This window comes from Chrysochloris asiatica, unplaced genomic scaffold (assembly GCF_000296735.1).
Source record: "Chrysochloris asiatica unplaced genomic scaffold, ChrAsi1.0 scaffold00238, whole genome shotgun sequence".
NCBI lineage: Eukaryota > Metazoa > Chordata > Mammalia > Afrosoricida > Chrysochloridae > Chrysochloris > Chrysochloris asiatica.
The window spans coordinates 1,869,194-1,887,300 of NW_006408756.1; the positions used below are offsets into that span (position 1 = coordinate 1,869,194).

Here is an 18,107-nt window from a genome sequence, read left to right on the forward strand (position 1 = left end):
GGCTCAGCGCGGGGCGCACTTGGCTGGCGCCGCGCTCGGGGCGCACGGACGCTCCAGCGCCGCTCCAGCTCAGCTCTGCTCCCCGCCCGCTGCAGTGGCGGCCCACCCGCCCGACTCCGGCCTGGGCTCCTAGAAGCAACCCGCCCGCTCGGTCCCGGCGCCCGCGGACCATGCCCCCTGCGCCCCCCGGGGAACCGGGCCGGGCCGAGAGCCCTCGGGGACCAGGCGCCCTGCCTGGGACCCCTCCCGATCGCCGGGTCCACGGCCCGCGCCCTGCCCCGCGCCTTGAAGCCGCGTGAGTCGGCGGGGGCCATGGAGCGCGCTCCGCCCGACGGGCCGCTGAACGCGTCGGGGGCGCTAGCGGGTGAGGCGGCGGCGGCGGCGGCGGCGGCGGGCGGGGCGCGCGGCTTCTCTGCCGCCTGGACCGCTGTGCTGGCCGCGCTCATGGCGCTGCTCATCGTGGCCACGGTGCTAGGCAATGCGCTGGTCATGCTCGCCTTCGTGGCCGACTCGAGCCTCCGCACCCAGAACAACTTCTTCCTGCTCAACCTCGCCATCTCCGACTTCCTCGTGGGTAAAGCCCTCGCGTCACCCGCCCGCCCGTGGGACCTGGGCCCGAGCTGCCTTGGGGGCCTCCCGGTCGGCTTTCGGCCCTGCCAGCGACCTGGCTGGAGAGGGGCATCCTGGACCCTCCGGCGGGGGTGCAGGCTGAGTTCCCCGCTGCTTCGGCTGCAGGACGGGCGCGGGGGAGGGGGTATCCCCGGGGAAGGAAAGGGCCGAGCTGAGCGCTCAGCTAGGCGCAGGGCGCAGCGGCGGCGGCAGGTGCAGCGCTGGCTCTGCGCCGCGGCCAAACAAAGGCTGCAGAGACTCAGGACACGCGGAGGGCGCGGGGAGGGTTATTGGGGAGGCTTGGGGGAAGGGACGCACAAGAGGGGTTCTCTGTGCTGTGTTGGGGGAGGGGGTCACGAAAGATGGGGGTGCTCAGAGGAACGGCGCGTTCTCACGTGTCCGCGCTCTGCTGCTGGCTGGGGGGCGGGGCGCCAAGGGGGCCGAGCGCTAGACACCTGTTGGGGCTGCAAGGCGCGTCTCGCCGACGCACGGAGCGGGGCTTTGAGATGGGAGAAGCTGGCGTGGTGGCAGCCAAGTGCCCTGTAAGGCGGAGAGAGGCTTTCTTGATACCTAAGCTGATGATGCCCAGGGCTGTCCAAGCCAGTTTAGGGCTAGGGCACAGCAAGTGGGGAGAGGAGAAAGAATTCTCTTCCCTTTGCCAGCTGGGAAGGACTGGACCTGAGCCTCTAATGACTTCAGGGTCTGGGTCTCCTGCCCAAAAGCCCAGATGACCTTCCCTCCTGCTCCCATGGCCAGGGGGCACCAGTGGAGAGGGGCAAGAGTTGAATGAAGGCCAGATAATAGAACCAGAGGGTGTGGCCTGCAGGGAAGGCAAAGTGAGTGATAGGGTCCACTGGCTGACCCCCCAGGCTCATTGCGTCCCTCCCCCTGGTTGGCACTACCCAGGTTTCTGTCCAACATGGCCTTCCTGTGACTCTCCCCCAGGTGCCTTCTGCATCCCTCTATACGTGCCCTATGTGCTGACTGGCCGCTGGACCTTCGGTCGGGGCCTCTGCAAGCTGTGGCTGGTGGTGGACTACCTGCTCTGTACCTCCTCTGTCTTCAATATCGTGCTCATCAGCTATGACCGCTTCCTGTCCGTCACCCGCGCAGTGAGTCCTGGGAGAGGGGAGGGGCCCAGGGGGCTCCAAGGCCCAGCAGTTGATGTCCCGAGATCCTACAGCAGGGTCCTCAGTAGCTGTGTCCTGCCAGAGGAGGGCCTCTAGGACTGGAATAAGGCGCTTCTGATGCCCTGACCACAGGGTCCTTCTGCTTCATGGGGACCTGCGTTTGCACCTTCCACCCCACCACATGCACACATGCACATATGCACATGCATAAGTATACACACAGCACACATGCACACACAAAATGCACACATGCACTCTCATAAATACACACATGCATGCATAATACACACAGGTGCAGGAACATACATGCATATGAGCACACACTTGTACACACATGTACACACAGATATGCACATGCAACATGCATGCAGAATGCACACGTGTCTCTGAACACATGTGTGCCCGTGTATACATACTCTGCTGGCCTCCCTTTCTAGGAGTAACAGCCAGGGTAAGCTGGAGGTGGGGCAGGCGGGGCTGGAGCAGACGTCTCCCCTCACTGTTCACTCCTGATGGTCTCCCGTGTGTGCTGGGGCTATGGTACAGAGCTCTTGCAGAAGGCATAGGGTGGGCCAGACAGACCAGGCTTCCTGAGTGAGTTCACCTGGGGCCCCATTGTTCCTTCTCAGCCATCAGGAAAGCCAGGTTGCTGTGCAGGTCAAATGAAAGGATAGCAACGAAGTGCTTCCCTCAGCCACCTTCCTGAAGGGGAGCAATAAAGGCTCTTAACCTGGCTGGACTTCTGCCTGAGCTGTTTGCTCTCTGCACTTGGGGAGCAGTGCCTGGGGAAGACTACAGGGCAGCACTGAGCCCTCCTAGTCTCTCGGTAGCTGCCCTGTGTGGCTGGCTCCAGGATGCATTGTGCCTTCCAGAGAAGGGAACTTCGTCCAGAAACAGGCTTCTTTCTGGATACGTCTGAGTCCCAGTGAGCCAAGAACAGAGTGTCTGTGCAGGCCTGGGCTGTCCTGCCGACCCCGGCCCTGCCCCCATCCCACCCCGGCAATGACTTGTTGGAAAACAGGTGCAGAGCAGCCTCTCCTGTGTGGCCCAGGTAGAGCCAGGGCTAGTGACTCAGGGAGATGCGAGGATCTCGGGGAGCGCCCAGTTGGGGGGTCAACAGGTGGCCAAGCATCCTTAGGATTCGGTTGATCTCCGGGGGTCATTCTGAGGAAAGCTCAGGAGGTGCTCTGATCTGAGCCCTGTAGGGACACAGAGAGGGGAAAGGTGCCAGAGGCTGGCCTGGGCACTGGTCCCTTCCTTGCTGACCCTTGCCCTGCCGCAGGTCTCCTACCGGGCCCAGCAGGGCGACACGCGGCGGGCGGTGCAGAAGATGGTTTTGGTGTGGGTGTTGGCCTTCCTGTTGTATGGACCGGCCATCCTGAGCTGGGAATACCTGTCTGGCGGCAGCTCCATCCCCGATGGCCACTGCTACGCTGAGTTCTTCTACAACTGGTACTTCCTGATCACAGCCTCGACACTGGAGTTCTTCACGCCCTTCCTCAGCGTCACCTTCTTCAACCTCAGCATCTACCTGAACATCCAGAGGCGAACGCGCGTCCGGCTGGATGGGGCTCGAGATGCGTCTGGCCCAGAGCTGCAGCCGGAGGCCCAGCCCTCCCCACCCCCACCTGGCTGCTGGGGCTGTTGGCACAAGGGGCGTGGGGAGAGCCTGCCCCTGCACCGGTATGGGGTTGGCGAGTCGGGCCCTGGTGCTGAGGCAGGGGAGGCCGCCCTCGGAGGAGGCAGTGAAGGAGGCGCTGCCGCCTCCCCCACCTCCAGCTCAGGCAGCTCCTCCAGGGGTGCAGAGCGACCACGCTCACTTAAGCGGGGCTCCAAGCCATCAGCGTCCTCAGCATCGCTGGAGAAGCGCATGAAGATGGTGTCCCAGAGTATCACCCAACGCTTCCGCCTGTCTCGGGACAAGAAGGTGGCCAAGTCACTAGCCATCATTGTGAGCATCTTTGGCCTCTGCTGGGCCCCATACACGCTGCTGATGATCATCCGCGCCGCCTGCCATGGCCACTGCGTCCCCGACTACTGGTACGAGACGTCCTTCTGGCTGCTGTGGGCCAATTCTGCTGTCAACCCCGTGCTGTACCCGCTGTGCCACTACAGCTTCCGCCGCGCCTTCACCAAGCTGCTCTGCCCCCACAAGCTCAAGATCCAACCCCACGGCTCCCTGGAGCACTGCTGGAAGTGAGGGGTCCCTCCATCCGGCCCCCAGGGAGCCACGCCACGGCTGGGGTCACTCGGGCCATCTGTGCTGCAGGGGTGGGCGTGGGGAACCCACGTTGGCTGAACTGGAATGTGGTAGCGCTGCTACCCAAGTCCTGGCTCCATCCTTGAAGGGACAGTCCAGGGCTCCTGACCATGCTGTTCCACCCCGTGGGCAGGGTGCCGCCGCCGCCGCCGCCGCTGCCGCTACTGCTGGTGTCCTTTGCACAGTTACTAGCTGGTGGTCTTCTTTCCAAAGCAAGTGTTTAGTGTGTGTTCCAGACCTCCTGACCCAACACTTGGCTCCTGCACGCGCACACACCTGTACACACCTGGGTACACCTGCACACACCTGTACACACCTGGGTACACCTGCACACACCTGGGCACCATCCTGCTCCCAAACCATGGGCCCCCACCTCTGCTGCTCTCACCCTGCTTAAGCCTAAGGTCTGGCCCCTTCTCCCTCCCGTCCAACATTCTTGCTCCCCAGAAAGTGTCCAGTGACCCCCTGGGAACCTCACAGCTGTTCTCTGCATTTCCATTCTGGGTGTTTTCAGGAAGATGAAGAAGAAGAAAACACGTCTGTGAACTTGATGTTCCTTGGATGTTTAATCAAGAGAGACAAAATTGCCAAGGCGCTCGGGCTGGATTGGCAGGTGTGGGCTCCCACGCCCTCCTCCCTTTGTGCTGCTGCTTCCGGCTGAGCCGCCAGCTGCCTGTCCGCCGCCCAGCACTCTGCAGCACTTTACACAGAACTCCGAGCAAAACTACACACCAACCTGACCCCTTCACTCCAGCCACTCAGCCTGGACAGCACAGGGGTCAGCGCCCCGCCCCAGGGCTCCGTCCAAGGTTGGGGTGGGGCTGGGTGATTGGGCAGAGAGGACCACCTACCCCGCCCAGCCCTGCACCCTTACTCTGCATGCTGCCCAGTGTGCCTGCTGCCCTGCCCACCGAGAGGCCACAATAAAGTGTGGATTCTTTTCATCGGTGCTAATTCCTGAGGACTTTGTGGGGGTGGCCGAGTGGGGAGACAAGAGCTCAGCCAGTGAAGGTAGATGGCTTGTGGGCCTCCCCACACCCCACCAGGTCTCTTTAACATGCAGTGGGACAGGCGATGCACCTGAAGCCTCAACACTAACAGAGGCAGGACTGCAGCCAGGCCCAGCCCTGGCCTCCCATACTCCCAAGATCCGTGAGAGGGCCAGCCCTACACACCTGCTAGGTGACTGGCCGGGCACATGGGGTCCCCAGGGGAGGGGCTTCCCTGCCCATCACGCAGCCCGCCTGCCCATGACAAACTGTGTTCTCCAAGCACTGGGGCAGTGCATCACCCATGAGGTCATGCCCTCCATTGGAGCTCAGACCCCGACTAGCGGGACAACCTCCAAAGATGAGATGTCAACTGAGGGTGTCCATAGTGGGGAGGGACTGCCACTGAGGTGCTCAGCGAGGAAGGGGTATGCCCTGCTAAGCTGCTTTGCAGCAGAGGTGAGGGCTGGCCATAGGCACTCACACAGGGAAAGGGGCTGCGTGGCCCAGGGGGCTTTCAGGGCGGGGTTGCAGCAGAGCTGGAGGAGTTGGTGGGTATGATAGGCTGAGACAGGGAAGGGACAGCTGCCCTTGGAGAGGAGCAAAGGCCTGGAGGTGGGCCCAAGGATGATGGACAGATCACAGCGCCTGTCCAGAGAGCAAGCTATTCCTCCTACGGGTGGCTTCATGACCAGTCCTTGTGGGCTCCACATGGGAGCGGACACTGACTGTCAGCCTGTGGGGTACAAACCTCATTTGGCAGAGGGCAAGGTCAGACCCAACTTAGGAGAGGAGCCACCCTTGCCAGCCAGAGGGCTCCCCTCTCCCCCTGACCACACAGATGCAGCTTCCCTCCCCCACACTCATCACTGGCCTTGCTCTGGAAGCTACAATAACCATGGCTTTCCTCCTCCAGAACCCCCACCCCCATGTAACCCTGCAGGGCTTCGGTGGGACCAGACTCCAGCATCACACTGTCCTCAATGCCTAGACCTCACTCTGTCATGGCTCAGGCCCGCAAACACTGCAGGGGACCAACTCTTCACCAAAACCCAGACCAAACCCACAACCGTCAAGTCCATTCAGACTCCCAGTGACCCAAGACTGTACATCTTGATTGGAGCAGACACCCTCATCTTTCGCCCATGGAGAAGCTGGTGGGTTTGAACCATTGACCTTTGGGTTAGCAGTCAAGTGCTTTAAACACTGCTCTACGTGAGCTCCTAAACTGTTCGCAGCAATATTAAAAAAGAAAAATCATTTAGCTTTGTTTCCTCTAGACATTGTTTAATCCTCCACAGCTGTGCCTGCACTTTCATTTTCCAAATTCCTGGAAAACTACTCTCCGTGTCCTAAGCCCACCCTTTCTGCCCCACCTCTGTCTCCTGGAGGTTCAAGGGACCCCTGGATTCAAGGCCCTGGCCCTGGGCAGGAAGGGAGCTCTGGGTATCCTTGTCCCAGTTTGTGGAAGCCCTCCCCCTGTCCAGGGGTCTGTGCTGTGCTGAGAGAGGTAGACCAGATGCCACCTTCTGCAGCCAGCACCATGGTAGGGACTAGCCGTCCACTGCCCCCGCTGGCCCCAGGCAACCTGGCCTGGCCCTTGTGGGCTCCTGTCCCAGCCCACTGTCTGGACAAGGACAAAGAGCCTGTTCTTGGCAGCAGTGGGCGCGTCCATGCCGACAGCACAGCCAGAGCCACCGCGGCCCCTCCGCCCAGTCCTGCTAAATGGCTGCAAATTGGAGGATAAAAGCACAGGCTTTCAAGCAATTTTGCCTTCAATCTCTGGAAACCGCTGCTCCCGGAGCTCCTGTGCGGACCGGAGGAGGAGAGAAGAAACACAGCATGTCCATCGCCAATGTCTCCAGCAAACAAACACACTCAGGGGGCCCAGGCTGGGGCAGGGGCTGATAAACAACTGATCATCCATAACCAAGGCCTTCCTGCTGGAGGAGTGAGATGTCCACCCGGCACTCATCACCCTACTTGAGCACCGGGTGGGGGTCTTGAGACCCAGAGAGTGCACAGAACAGAGGCATCATGCCCCAGGTGGTCTTGCTGTTAAAGAATAGGAGAGGACTTGGGCTGGAGAAGGTCTGCCTGGAAGTGGTGGTCCCTGCTGACCTCATGGTGGGGGCCTCAGGGCCAAAGGGAAGGTGTAGAGCTGGGGTATGTGACTGGGAAGGGGTGCAGCATCTGAGGACAGGCTGGCCACAAACCGCCTGGTGTAGGAGGCCAGAGCCAGCTGACCTCTGTTACCGCTCTTTATACCTGGGGCTGTTCTAACAAGTGGGTGCCTGCAACAAACAGAAATTCACTCTCTCCTCTGGAGGCTGGAAGTCCTAACTCAGGGTGCGGGCTCTGGAGGAAGGCGTTCTTCCTCTGTCAACTCTGGGGAAAGGCCCTTGCCTCTGAGTTTTTGCTCCTGGCTGATCTTCTTCGTCTCTTTCCCGCTATTTCAGCTTGCTCACTGGCTTTTTTAAATCTCAAAAGAGATGGACTCAAAAGACACCCTAAAGAGTTACTGCTTCACTAAGGTCACAAAGAGACCGCATTCCTAAAATGGGGTGATAGCCACAGCACAGAGGTCAGGGTTTGTAACACAGTTCAAGTCGTGACAGGTGCCCACTGCTAACCAAAAGGTCGGTGGGAGGTAACCCGCCAGGCACTGAGCAGGAGGAAAGATCTGGTAATCTGTTTCCGTTAAGAGTGTAGTTTTGGAAACCGTAAGGGACAGTTCTACTCTGCTACATGGGGTCACTGAGTCTAATGATTCCATGGCACTTAAGAACAAGCTCTGGGATGCTTGGCTAGCTTTTCCTATCAAAACCCACTTAGTTCTCAAACAACCCTAGCAAGTAGGCATGATGGTTCTGGTGTTACAGACTAGAGGTGTGGGGCAGGCTGAGTCACGGATTGTCCCCAGTGCCCTCAGCTCGCAGGACCTTCTTCTCCTTCCTTTCCCAAGCAGACACTCCACCCCACCCTTTTGGCACCCCAGGGACTATGGAACCTGCTCAGCAAATGCACAGGCCTGATTGTGTTGAGGCTTCTTGTTGGGGCCCTGAGGGCATCCCTTACTGCTCCTTCTTCTAACAGCAGCCCCCACTTTTTCTTGGGGAAGCCAGGAGCCAAACTGGTTTCAGAGTGGGTATGGGTGCTGGACGTGGCCAGTCAGAGCCTCTGGGACACATTGGAGTGATACATTCCCTAGCCCAGCCTTTGGGCTGAAACCTTGGGCAGGAAGAAACCCTCTGTAGCTGGGGCAGGGGTGGGCAGACACTGCCCAGGGCCCCCAAGGCTTTTTGGCTTTGGGTCATTGTGGAGAGTGCTCACCTGCAGTGCAGACAATGCAGAGAAAAGCCAACCTGAAAACTGGAAAGAGACAGCTTTCCGATGCCATTGTTCAAACACCTGGATCAAACCTCTCCTGAAGCCAGTATGGCTCTTTGTTTCATAAATCACCAACTACACACTCTTTTTTACAGCCAGCACCAGGTGTTTTGTTTTTTTTGTAACTAATGGAGAAACCCTGTTGAGTCAGACCCCAGACCTATTCTGTGTGAAGCCTTCGTTCCCCCAGTGGTGGGCAGAAGGAATGGACCTACTGCTCCCAAATGTCCTAGTGGGGGCAGTGCTCAATACCCCGGTGCTGAAGGACAGGATGGCTCATCTTTGCTCAAAGGAAGTCTATGCCTTTGATTAATAAAACATGGAAAAATAAGTCAATCATTATTCAGCAATTAATAGTTGTAGGTATTATGAATTGAAATTGTACCAAAATATGTGGGCTGTGGTTCTCTGTGGTTTGGCAGTTATGTAATGATGTCACTTGGCAGTTATGTAATAATGTCGCTTGGCAGTTATGTAATGATGTCATCATCCCCATATGATCCGATGAGATCTGCCCATCAGTGATAAGGGGGTTCGGTTGGATGCTTAACAGGCTTACTCAGATTCCAATCCTGATCCCGTGTAAAGGGAGTTTCCCGGGGTGTGGCCCACCTTTTTTTTTTTTTCCCTACATTACCTTTTATCTTATAAGAGATAAAGCGGGAGATAGATGTGAGCAGAGAAGGAGACCTCAGTACCACCAAGACAGAAGAGCCAGGAGCAGAACGCACCGTTTGGTCCCAGCGTCCCTACACTGAGAACCTCCTAGACCCTGGGGAAGATGGATGGCAGCGTACATGGAGATCTTCAAGGGACACCAGGCAAATGGATGTTGAGACAAGGACCTTCCCCAGAGCTGACAGAAAGCTTTTCCTTAAAGCCAGCAACCTGACTTTGGTCTTCTAGTCTCAACTGTGAGAGTAATTTTGCTTGTGGTATTTCTGTTTACAGCAGCACTAGAACCAAACACAGCAGTCTTTAACATCTTGGGTCCCTAGGGGTGGAAGGCCAGACTGTGGACTCAGGTGCCTAGACATGCGTTTTGTCCCTAGACTGCCACTCAGCCACAGGGCAGTCTGAAACAGCACTGTTCCACACAAAGGCAGGCAGGTGTCTGGCAGGTGCTGAGGGGCCACTGCATTTGGGGATTCTCAGACACAGTCCTCAAATGGCACTATGGCATCCATCAAAGGCAGAAGAGAGGGGAGGACGTGGTGGGAGGCTTGGGAGACAGGGAGTCTTTCAGAACCTTCACCAGACTTCTCGATTCCAAGTTCAAATATGGCACTCTGACCACCTTCAAAGCCTTCAGCTTTCTGTGGCGGTCACGTTAGGGCCCAGCAAACTCTTAAACTCTAGCAGAGGTTTAGGAGCAAGGGCAGCTGCGGGAGGGGGTGCCTAGGTGACAAAACCACAAATTGCTGACAAGCCAGGAGGGTGGGAAGGCTTGCCCGATGCTCCTTTCTGGGCCTTGGGCCACCCTCCCAGTATTCTCAGGTCTCCTCTGCCAGCTGAGGCCTGCGTCAGACATTTACCTGTTGTCCCCAGCCTCTCTGTCCTTGTCCTAGTCCCTCCTATTCAAAAGGCCACCTGCTGCGTGATTCCATTTACACCGAAGTCCAGAGCAGACAAACCCAGAGACAGCAGATCTGCAGTGCCAGGGCCGCGGGGGGGGGGACGGGACGTGGTTGGGAAGGACTGACAAGAGGTCTGGGGCTTCTTTTTGGGGTGATGAGAAGGTTCTGGGATTGGACAACCTTGTAAAGGTACTAAAACCCACGGAATTACATACTTTTAAACAGTAAATCGCATGCCGTACAAACTATGTCAGTTTACAAAAAACAACTGGTACGTGGTGTGTGTCCCTGACACAGGTGGGGCCGGTAGGAAGGAACTGGGTCCAGCTTGACGTTCCAAACAGGAGTAACACGGCAAAGAAAAAACATAGTTGTTTTCTTTTGAAAATTTTATTGTGGAAATATACACATAGCCAAACCCTTGTAATTCCCATTTTCCCATGTACACAATCCAACCCCGCCCCTTATACAACCATCACCACTCTCCATTTCCAAAGCTTTTGTTTCTCTCTTTTCTTTCCCATGTTTTAACCACAGCATGAGCTTTCTTTGTGATGGGGAACAGTTGGGGGGGGGGGGGGAAGGAATGTTCCAGCCACAGGAAAGCAGAGAGCTGGGCATTTTAATGAAACAAGGTTTCCTAGGACTCAGGGTGAGACCCATCCAGTTTTACACTTTGACTTGTGGCTGCTGGTGGGGCATTCATTCCGGGGTTCATAAGCAGGTCTGGCAGGAACAGAGCAGGCTAGGAGGAGCCTTTCTTCAGGAGGATTAGCTCAGAGCTATTGAGAAAGTAGAATTTCAGCAAAGGAGGATGGACAAGTCATAGAGGGCAGAATCGCTGAGGCTTCCGAGTGGGGTGTGGGGCGGGTGGGCTGGGAGTTTAAGTTGACTCAGAGACCGGTCATCTTGATTTCAGCCCCCCACCCCAGCCCTCAGATGGCAGGGTGGGTGGGCCCAGCAGGAAGATGAAAGGCCCGGTGGTAATTAACGCACACTCACTGGCACACTCACTGTAACAAAGGCCTTTGAGGTGGCCTGGCTGCCAGAGCAAAGAGATGCAAAACCCATCTTGGGTTTGAAGACAGAGCAGCTTTGAAATTATGAGGCATTAAAATCAAGCTGGGGTAAAAGGGCTGTCTTGTTCTAGTTGCAGATTTGATGTCAGATCAAAACCAGCCTGTGGGGACAGGCGGGCCTGGCCAGGGTTCCCTGACCACTGCCCCAGGAGGGGAGAGGAACCCTGCCTTAAACTCAGCCCAACCCTCAGCGCCCGAGCCACCTGCCCCCGTGTGACCCTTCCCGTTCTCTCTCCTGTTTTTGCCTGGAGTTGGGGTATTAGACCCAGCTCCACGCCACCGCCACCCAGATATCTCCCCATATTCAGGGTGCAGTGTGCATAAGGCTGAGGGTCCATATCCCCCCAACTCGTCTTGAGGGAAGCACAGTGTGCCCGCCCGGATATTGGGGGCACTGGGCTGTGAAGTATGCACTGTCCCCGCTGGCAAGGCGCCTGGAGTCGGCCCGTGGCTCTTCTCAGACACCATCTCCCGCCAGAATGCCATGGAGCCACTGAGCTTGGCCCCAGAGGCTCCTTTTGTCCCAGTTGATAACAGCCCGCTTTGTGCCCTCAGCCTGGGCACAGCTCACCGGGGAGCCTGTGCTCCAGCAGCATTTACAAGACACAATTCAGCGCTGTGGGCTGCTAATTAAGAGTGCTAATTAAGGCCAATGAGCCCAACCTCAGCAAAGGAGCCAGCCAGGGTGGTGGGTGTGGGCTTCTGGGAGCAGACCTGTGTCAGGTGGTCTGGAATGTTCAGCTCTGGAGGGGCCCTGGGCCAGAGGGCAGTGGTGTACTAGGGGCGAACCCGAGGTGACTGGAAGACAGAAGGCCCAGCTTCTCCCACCCCCCACTCACAGCCACTGTGTTCTCTGACAGGGTCTGTGTGTGCAGCGACCTGGAAAATCCTTTTGTCTACCAGAGCCCCCCTTCACAGGGCTTGCTGTGGGGGCTGGGGGCCCTATCCTGTGAGGTTGTGCCCGGCAGCTGTGTCTGTTGAGGTCGCTACCGGTTCGGTGCTGTGGCCCACAGGCCCACTCTGCCTCCGCCCAGCCGTCGTGCAGTCGTGCAGTTCCTTCAGGCGTAGCAGCAGTGCCTCCAGGTTCTCGCCGGTGACAGCGGACAGCGGGGTGAGCGGCTGGCCCAGGCGTGCCTGGAGCTCAGGCAGGCGGGCTCTGGCCTCAAGGAGGTCAATCTTGTTGGCAACGATGACGTGGGGCCTCTGGGACAGGCCTGCTTCGTACTTGTCCAGCTCAGTCTTCAGATCCTGGAACTGCACCCACGGCTCGGGCACTGAGAGGTCGAGCACGAACAGCAAGAAGTGGCAACGCTCGATGTGGCGGAGGAAGGCCAGCCCCAAGCCTCGGTTCTGGTGCGCGCCCCTGATGATGCCGGGGATGTCGGCCACTGACAGGAGACACGGCACAGGGTCACGGCCACGGCCACCGGCACCCCCCAGCTGGAGCCCCAGGTGACCGGAGACGCGAGCACAGCAGAAGTCTGCCTGGAAAATGCTTGGCAGCGCCTGGAGCCCGGCTGGCTCTAAAATGGAGTCAGAAACGGTGGCGGCACACCTCACTATTAGATTACAGACAGAACGATGGCCGAGCACTTGGCAGAGACAAAGGGCCACACAAATCACATCACATCCAGCAGACGCTCCCTGCTTAGCGAGGACATCACCTTCTGAAGCGCACAGGGAAAGCCAGTGAAATCACGTTTGCTACGTGACTGGTGTGCCGTCCCCCCGGGAGAGCGAGCTGCCCAGGGCTGGAGTGCAGCAGCTCCCTCAGGTTTGAAAGTCCCCAAAAGGAGCCCGCCTCACTCGGACACAAAATCCCACCTGTCACTTGCTGGTGGTCTTCGTAGTGCACGACACCAACGTGGGGCTTCAGGGTGGTAAACGGGTAGGCAGCCACAGCTGGTCTCGCGTTGGAGATGGCGCGGAGCAACGAAGACTTGCCTGCGTTGGGAAAACCGACCTGCAGACAAAGAGTGGACGACCCCAGGACTCTAGAAAGTGACCCCAGAGCCACGAGCCCATCACGATGGAAGTGGGGAAGGCAGCCCTGAGGGACAGGGGAGTGGGAGCCCATGCCCAGTTCAGCAAAGCGAGTGCCAACACATACTTCCCCCTAGGTACTGCAGATGACTGTGGTACCCCTGCCCCCTCAGGCATCTGGGACAGAGCGGATGGCACAGAGATACCCACCATCCCTGCATGGGCCACCGTCTTGAGCTCCAAGAATAGGACGCGCTCCTGTCCAGCCTGCCCCGGGGTGCAGGTCATGGGGGCACGGTTGTCATTGGCCAGGAAAAAGCGGTTGCCTTTCCCTCCTGCACCCCCAAGGGCGGCGATAAACTCGTCGTCTGGGCCCGAGAGGTCAGCCACGGTGTCCTCTCCCTCCTTGACCAAAGTGCCCAGGGGAACCTGGCGGGACAAGTTCAGTGAGGGCAACAGGCGCAACACAGGCCCCTCTGTAACTGACCTCTAAGGCAGATGCGTGAGGAAGATGTGACAAGAGGGAACAAGGCCCAGTCTGCTGGGGGCAGTGGTGGGCTGACACGCTCCCCCCAGGACAAAGCTGTGCTGGGTGTGGGGGTGGGAGGGCTTCCTCCTCAGCTTAGAGACACAAGGGAGGACTCAGTGGGCTCTCCCTTCGAGAAAGCGCCACGTCGTGGATTTGTGATTAGATCACGCATGCCCATGGTCTGCAGGTCTGCCTCTAGGAGTCACACTATGGAACCTAGGGTAAGGGAAGCAGGGTTGATGTGGCCACCCTCCAGCTCACCCGGATGTAGAGGGGACCCCCATTCCGTCCAAAGCAGTTCTTCCTGCCGCCATCCTCGCCGTGGAAACCCTGGTAGCGAGACAGTACCGCAGACAGAGACTTGAGCTGCCTGTCAACTGAAGGAGACCATCTACTTAGCGTCCACTTACAAACATGACAGATGTGCACGGCAACATGGAACACAATCACAGACGTTACTAAGTCGGTAAAGTGTACTATCAGAAGCTGCTTGGAAGCACTATCTAAATCCGAAGTCCAGATAATAAAAACAACGCCATGGACCAATCTGTACTTCACATTCGTGTCAGGATCTGCAGGTGGGAACCCACCTCTCAGCACCACGTGCCCCCCGCCCTGGGCACCTGCCTCTCAGAATGACGTGGCCGCCACTGCCTCCATCACCACCACTGGGGCCTCCGAACTCCTTCCGGGGCTCGCTGAAGAAACAGCTCATCCCACTGCCTCCGTCTCCCCCTCGGACGAGCACTCTCCGGTGATCCACAAAGTACCTTTTCTGCCAAGAGCACAGGGCACCCCACATTGTTAGGGATACTTCATATCTTCCCACAATGAACCCCTGAAACAAGTGCCTTGAGTTCATCTTTAAACCCTAAACCAAATATATCCACTAAAATCTTCTTAGAACCAAACAGTTGTTGTGAAGTGCCGTCGAGTAGGTTCCGACCCATAGTGACCCTGTATAGGGTTTCCAAGGAGCAGCTAGTGAGCTTGAACCACCAACCTTGCAGTTCAAACGGCTTTGCAGTCTGGCGCATTAACCCACAGCGCCACCCCAAGCAGTAATTCAGCTCAACTAGCAAAGAATGTCTGCTTTGAGCAGTGTGGTCTTTGAAGCTCTCCCAACACAGGACCAAACCGACAATAGCAATTTGTAAGGTCAGACAGGAAACTTAGGGGCAGTAGGGTTTGTTCCTGGAAGAGAACCAGCTCAGAAAAGGAGGGTGAGAATGCTCGTAGAGTTCAAAGACGTCACCACTGTCCCTGGACAGGACACAGAGAAACTACTGACTTGGTGTGTGTGCACCAGTCACAGTTACTACAAAACCCAATGACAAGGGAACATCAGTAAAGGCTGCTGCAAAACCACACATGGATTTTTACATAAAAATATCACTATTGGAAGCTGTTGTTACTCCACACATCTAGGTCTGTCCATTCTGAAGGAAGTGTACCCCTCCCCTGAAGAATGCTGGGCTCTCTGATTTACTCATCTTGGCATCATTGAGGGACTCAAACTGTGTTCCTTTTCAATGTCCTTTGAGTTTGGGGAACAAAAGAAGTCTGAAGGGACAAGCTCAGGTCTGTGGGGCAGACGGAGTGAAGCATCTCAACAGCATTCTCCTAGGACAGGCCTTGCTAGCCCTGAAGAAGGTGCAGGTGTGCTGCTGGGATGGGAATAACCCTCAGCACAACTCCGCTGACCTTTTTCTCACCAGCAGTTTCCCACTTTCTTAAAACGTCTTCCTAGTAAGCTCTCATGATCACACTGTGTTCTTTGATAAAATCTGTCAAGATGGCTCCTTTGGGGTCCCCAAATACAGTCCCCGTTATAACCTTCCGAGTGTACCTCTCGGTCTTGTATTGAACTGGCCCAGCAGGTCCCCTCAGAAGCCACTGATCTGATTGGGCCGCTTTCATTTTGAAGGCACTCTAACAAGACTAAGACAAGTGTGTTACTGAGAGATCCTGTCTGCAGAGACGTGTTTAAATACATTTTGTTTGGATTAAACCTGTGCATATGTGAGCTGGAGTCCTAGTAACAATACTTTCTGACTTGCCTTCATATTAAAAAAATTAATAGATCCACCCGGAAGCTCACAAAGCCATCTGAAATGGACTCAGAATGAGAAGTTCACCCTAACTGCCACCTGCTCCTAAAACCCACATATGACAACACTTCCCACAGGCCACGAGTGTTCGTCGGCACACGGGAATCAACAAAGCAGACGGGAGGGGCAGCATGGGTGCACGCTTCTGTACAAACTCGACACTTCCAATCAAGAGCAGTCTACAGAAGAACTTGCCCCAAATTCAGTGCCCTTCCAGCCAGCCAGGTTTCTGTTCCAGATCGACATTTATGGGCATCATCGGCTTTTTTGTCATGGGCAGAAGTGCGGGTTCCTCAGGACCCAGAGAGTGAGTGGAAGAACAATTCTTGGGCCATTCATCAGGTTTCTATGGCGGCCTGCCTTTATGTAAAAATCCATGATTTCTAAAATCCCACCTCTCACAGGGTTTTCTCAATTTCTCCACAGGCCCCAAAGTTAGGCACGTGCTAGTTAAAGACTCAGCATCCACTAACTGCTTGTGGTTCAGTGCTAGTCTACTCCATTCAGACTCATAGTGATCCTGTATAGGGTTTCCGAGGAGTGGCTGGTGAGTTTGAACCACCGACTTTTCGGTTCAAACAGACCTTGCGATCAAGTGCTTATCCTACAGAGCCACACCAGGACTCCACTCATTAACTTTATTGTTGTCCGTTCCAACTCATACAGACCCTGTGTAGGGTTAATATTTAATAAGTTAAATTAATTTTTAATAAGTGAATAAGCGTTGACAAATTCTACAAGCATCCGATCTGCGTGGCCCCATGACGCTGTGTTGGCCGCCTTCCTCACTGTGTGAGCACGTGACTCCGTGCGCTGGGGTTCTGCCAACAGAACTAGAGCAGCTGCGTCTCATTAAGCACATCATACACGGATCTTATTCATTTTGTTTGTAAAGAAAACACACAATATTTTACGATTCTTTGGCACCACCACATGGAAAAACCATGAATTACGACTTTAAAAACTCAAGAGCCAATCCAATGGGCCAGTTGCTCTGCTAGACAAATAGCAGAGCCTCTCCTCTGTGAGTCTCTCAGATGGGGACTACACAGAGCCAAGTTTAGGCATGGTCACCGTGGCGATGGCTGCACAGCGTAGTGTGGCGCTGAACTAGGTGGCAGAGGGGCTGAAACGGCACATTTCGTTGTATTTACTTCACCATAGTACCAATGCAGGAGCCAACACTGAGTCAGAAACTCACCCTGATGGGTGTGCTGGAGGGACACTGGCTCAGCCCTCACCTTCTGGGGAAAGACAGAAGCCCAGTGGAAACGGCATGACCAAAGCAATATACTGGACGTCATAGTTTTTCCACCAAAAGGGGGGAATGTGCCCATCTGTCCTAATCACATTTACTGGGAGCCTCTCCGCTTAGGAGGAAACGGAATGGGTCACAGACCTGTGTTTTCCTGAATTTAGTCAAAGACCATTCGTGTTTGAAATACACGACAAGGCCTGTGCACCCTCCCATGCAGCTAAGGACACAACACAGGTGGGGTTTCACTGGGAATCTCATGCAGCAGTCTTTCGGTGCTGTGTTCACCACCTCCCAGAAGCACTCTATGAACCCTGGTGGCACAGTGCTCCAGTGCTCCGCCGGAGAGACAGTGGTATTCCACGTCAGTACAGACTCGCTGGGCAGTGCTCTGTCCTACGGTCACTAGGAAGCAGAATTGACTGTAGGGACGTGTGTTCCTTCAGTCTCATCACAGGATCAATGAAAACAAGGCAGCAAGGAGAATTCCGGGGGAAAGGGCAGAGAGTTCTTACCAGTTTTTTTTCAGAAAGCGGTTTCTTCTGTGGGGACTCCTGGTGCTTGGCAGAGCTGGCACAGCTAATGCAGAAGAGCCGAGAAGCAGGCTCCAGGGGAAGGAGCTGGCTGGTCTGCAGGATGGCCTGGCTGGACAGGGCCCAGCGCCCCAGAACCTGCAGTGTAGTCGGCTGTCTTGCCGAGAAGAGCCTGCCCGGTATCATGGCTATCTGACAAAAGTCTATCTGCAAAATAATTAAATAAATGAATACAATGCTGAGTTTAAACCTAACCATCCACTTGAATCCAGACGGATGTGACAGAGACTTCCAGACAGATCAATGAGCAGTAGCCACGCCTTTCCAACACCACTGACACCGCGTACTGGGGACTAGGAAGAGCATCTTGGCCCCTCTGCCTGAATGCTAGTTGAGGACAGAATTTTGTGGAGTAGATGGAATTAGATCAGGAAATCCTGAAACATCAAATATCCGCTAAACTAAGGGAATCAGACCTCCCGTCAAATTTCTCATCAGCCCTGTCTCCAGGATTCAAATGTTAGTGAGTGGGTTACCGTGGGTGGGCTACGGCGTGTAGCCTTTGGGCCGTGAGTCTGTGCACTGTAGGGGCGAAGGCCCACTTGCTCGGACAATCTGTGTGCCGCCCTCGTCGTGAACTGAGCAGGGTGAGTGGATCCGTA

At 56.1% G+C, this 18,107-nt stretch overlaps 2 protein-coding genes across 4 annotated transcripts; one reads left to right on the forward strand and one right to left on the reverse strand.

Moving 5' to 3' along the window:
* The first annotated feature begins 32 nt into the window (after positions 1-32).
* On the forward strand, positions 33-4,544 carry HRH3 (histamine receptor H3). 3 transcript variants are annotated; one of them, XM_006873367.1, is made up of 5 exons: positions 313-574; positions 1,555-1,721; positions 3,022-3,422; positions 3,855-3,935; positions 4,514-4,544. In XM_006873367.1, exons 1-5 carry the CDS (start codon positions 313-315, stop codon positions 4,542-4,544), a joined length of 942 nt encoding a protein of 313 aa, XP_006873429.1. The 3 variants fall into 3 exon arrangements, with proteins under 3 accessions (XP_006873428.1, XP_006873427.1, XP_006873429.1); XM_006873365.1 differs by having other exon boundaries at positions 294-574; positions 3,022-3,935; XM_006873366.1 differs by lacking the exon at positions 4,514-4,544 and having other exon boundaries at positions 33-574; positions 3,022-3,943.
* Positions 4,545-6,747: 2,203 nt separating this feature from the next.
* Positions 6,748-17,631, reverse strand: MTG2 (mitochondrial ribosome-associated GTPase 2). Its single transcript, XM_006873395.1, has 8 exons — positions 17,428-17,631; positions 14,174-14,321; positions 13,808-13,923; positions 13,228-13,446; positions 12,859-12,997; positions 12,025-12,422; positions 11,698-11,811; positions 6,748-6,795 (listed from the first exon to the last, which is right to left on the reverse strand). The coding sequence occupies exons 1-8, from the start codon at positions 17,629-17,631 to the stop codon at positions 6,748-6,750; spliced, it is 1,386 nt and encodes a 461-aa protein (XP_006873457.1).
* Between the last annotated feature and the right edge of the window lie 476 nt (positions 17,632-18,107).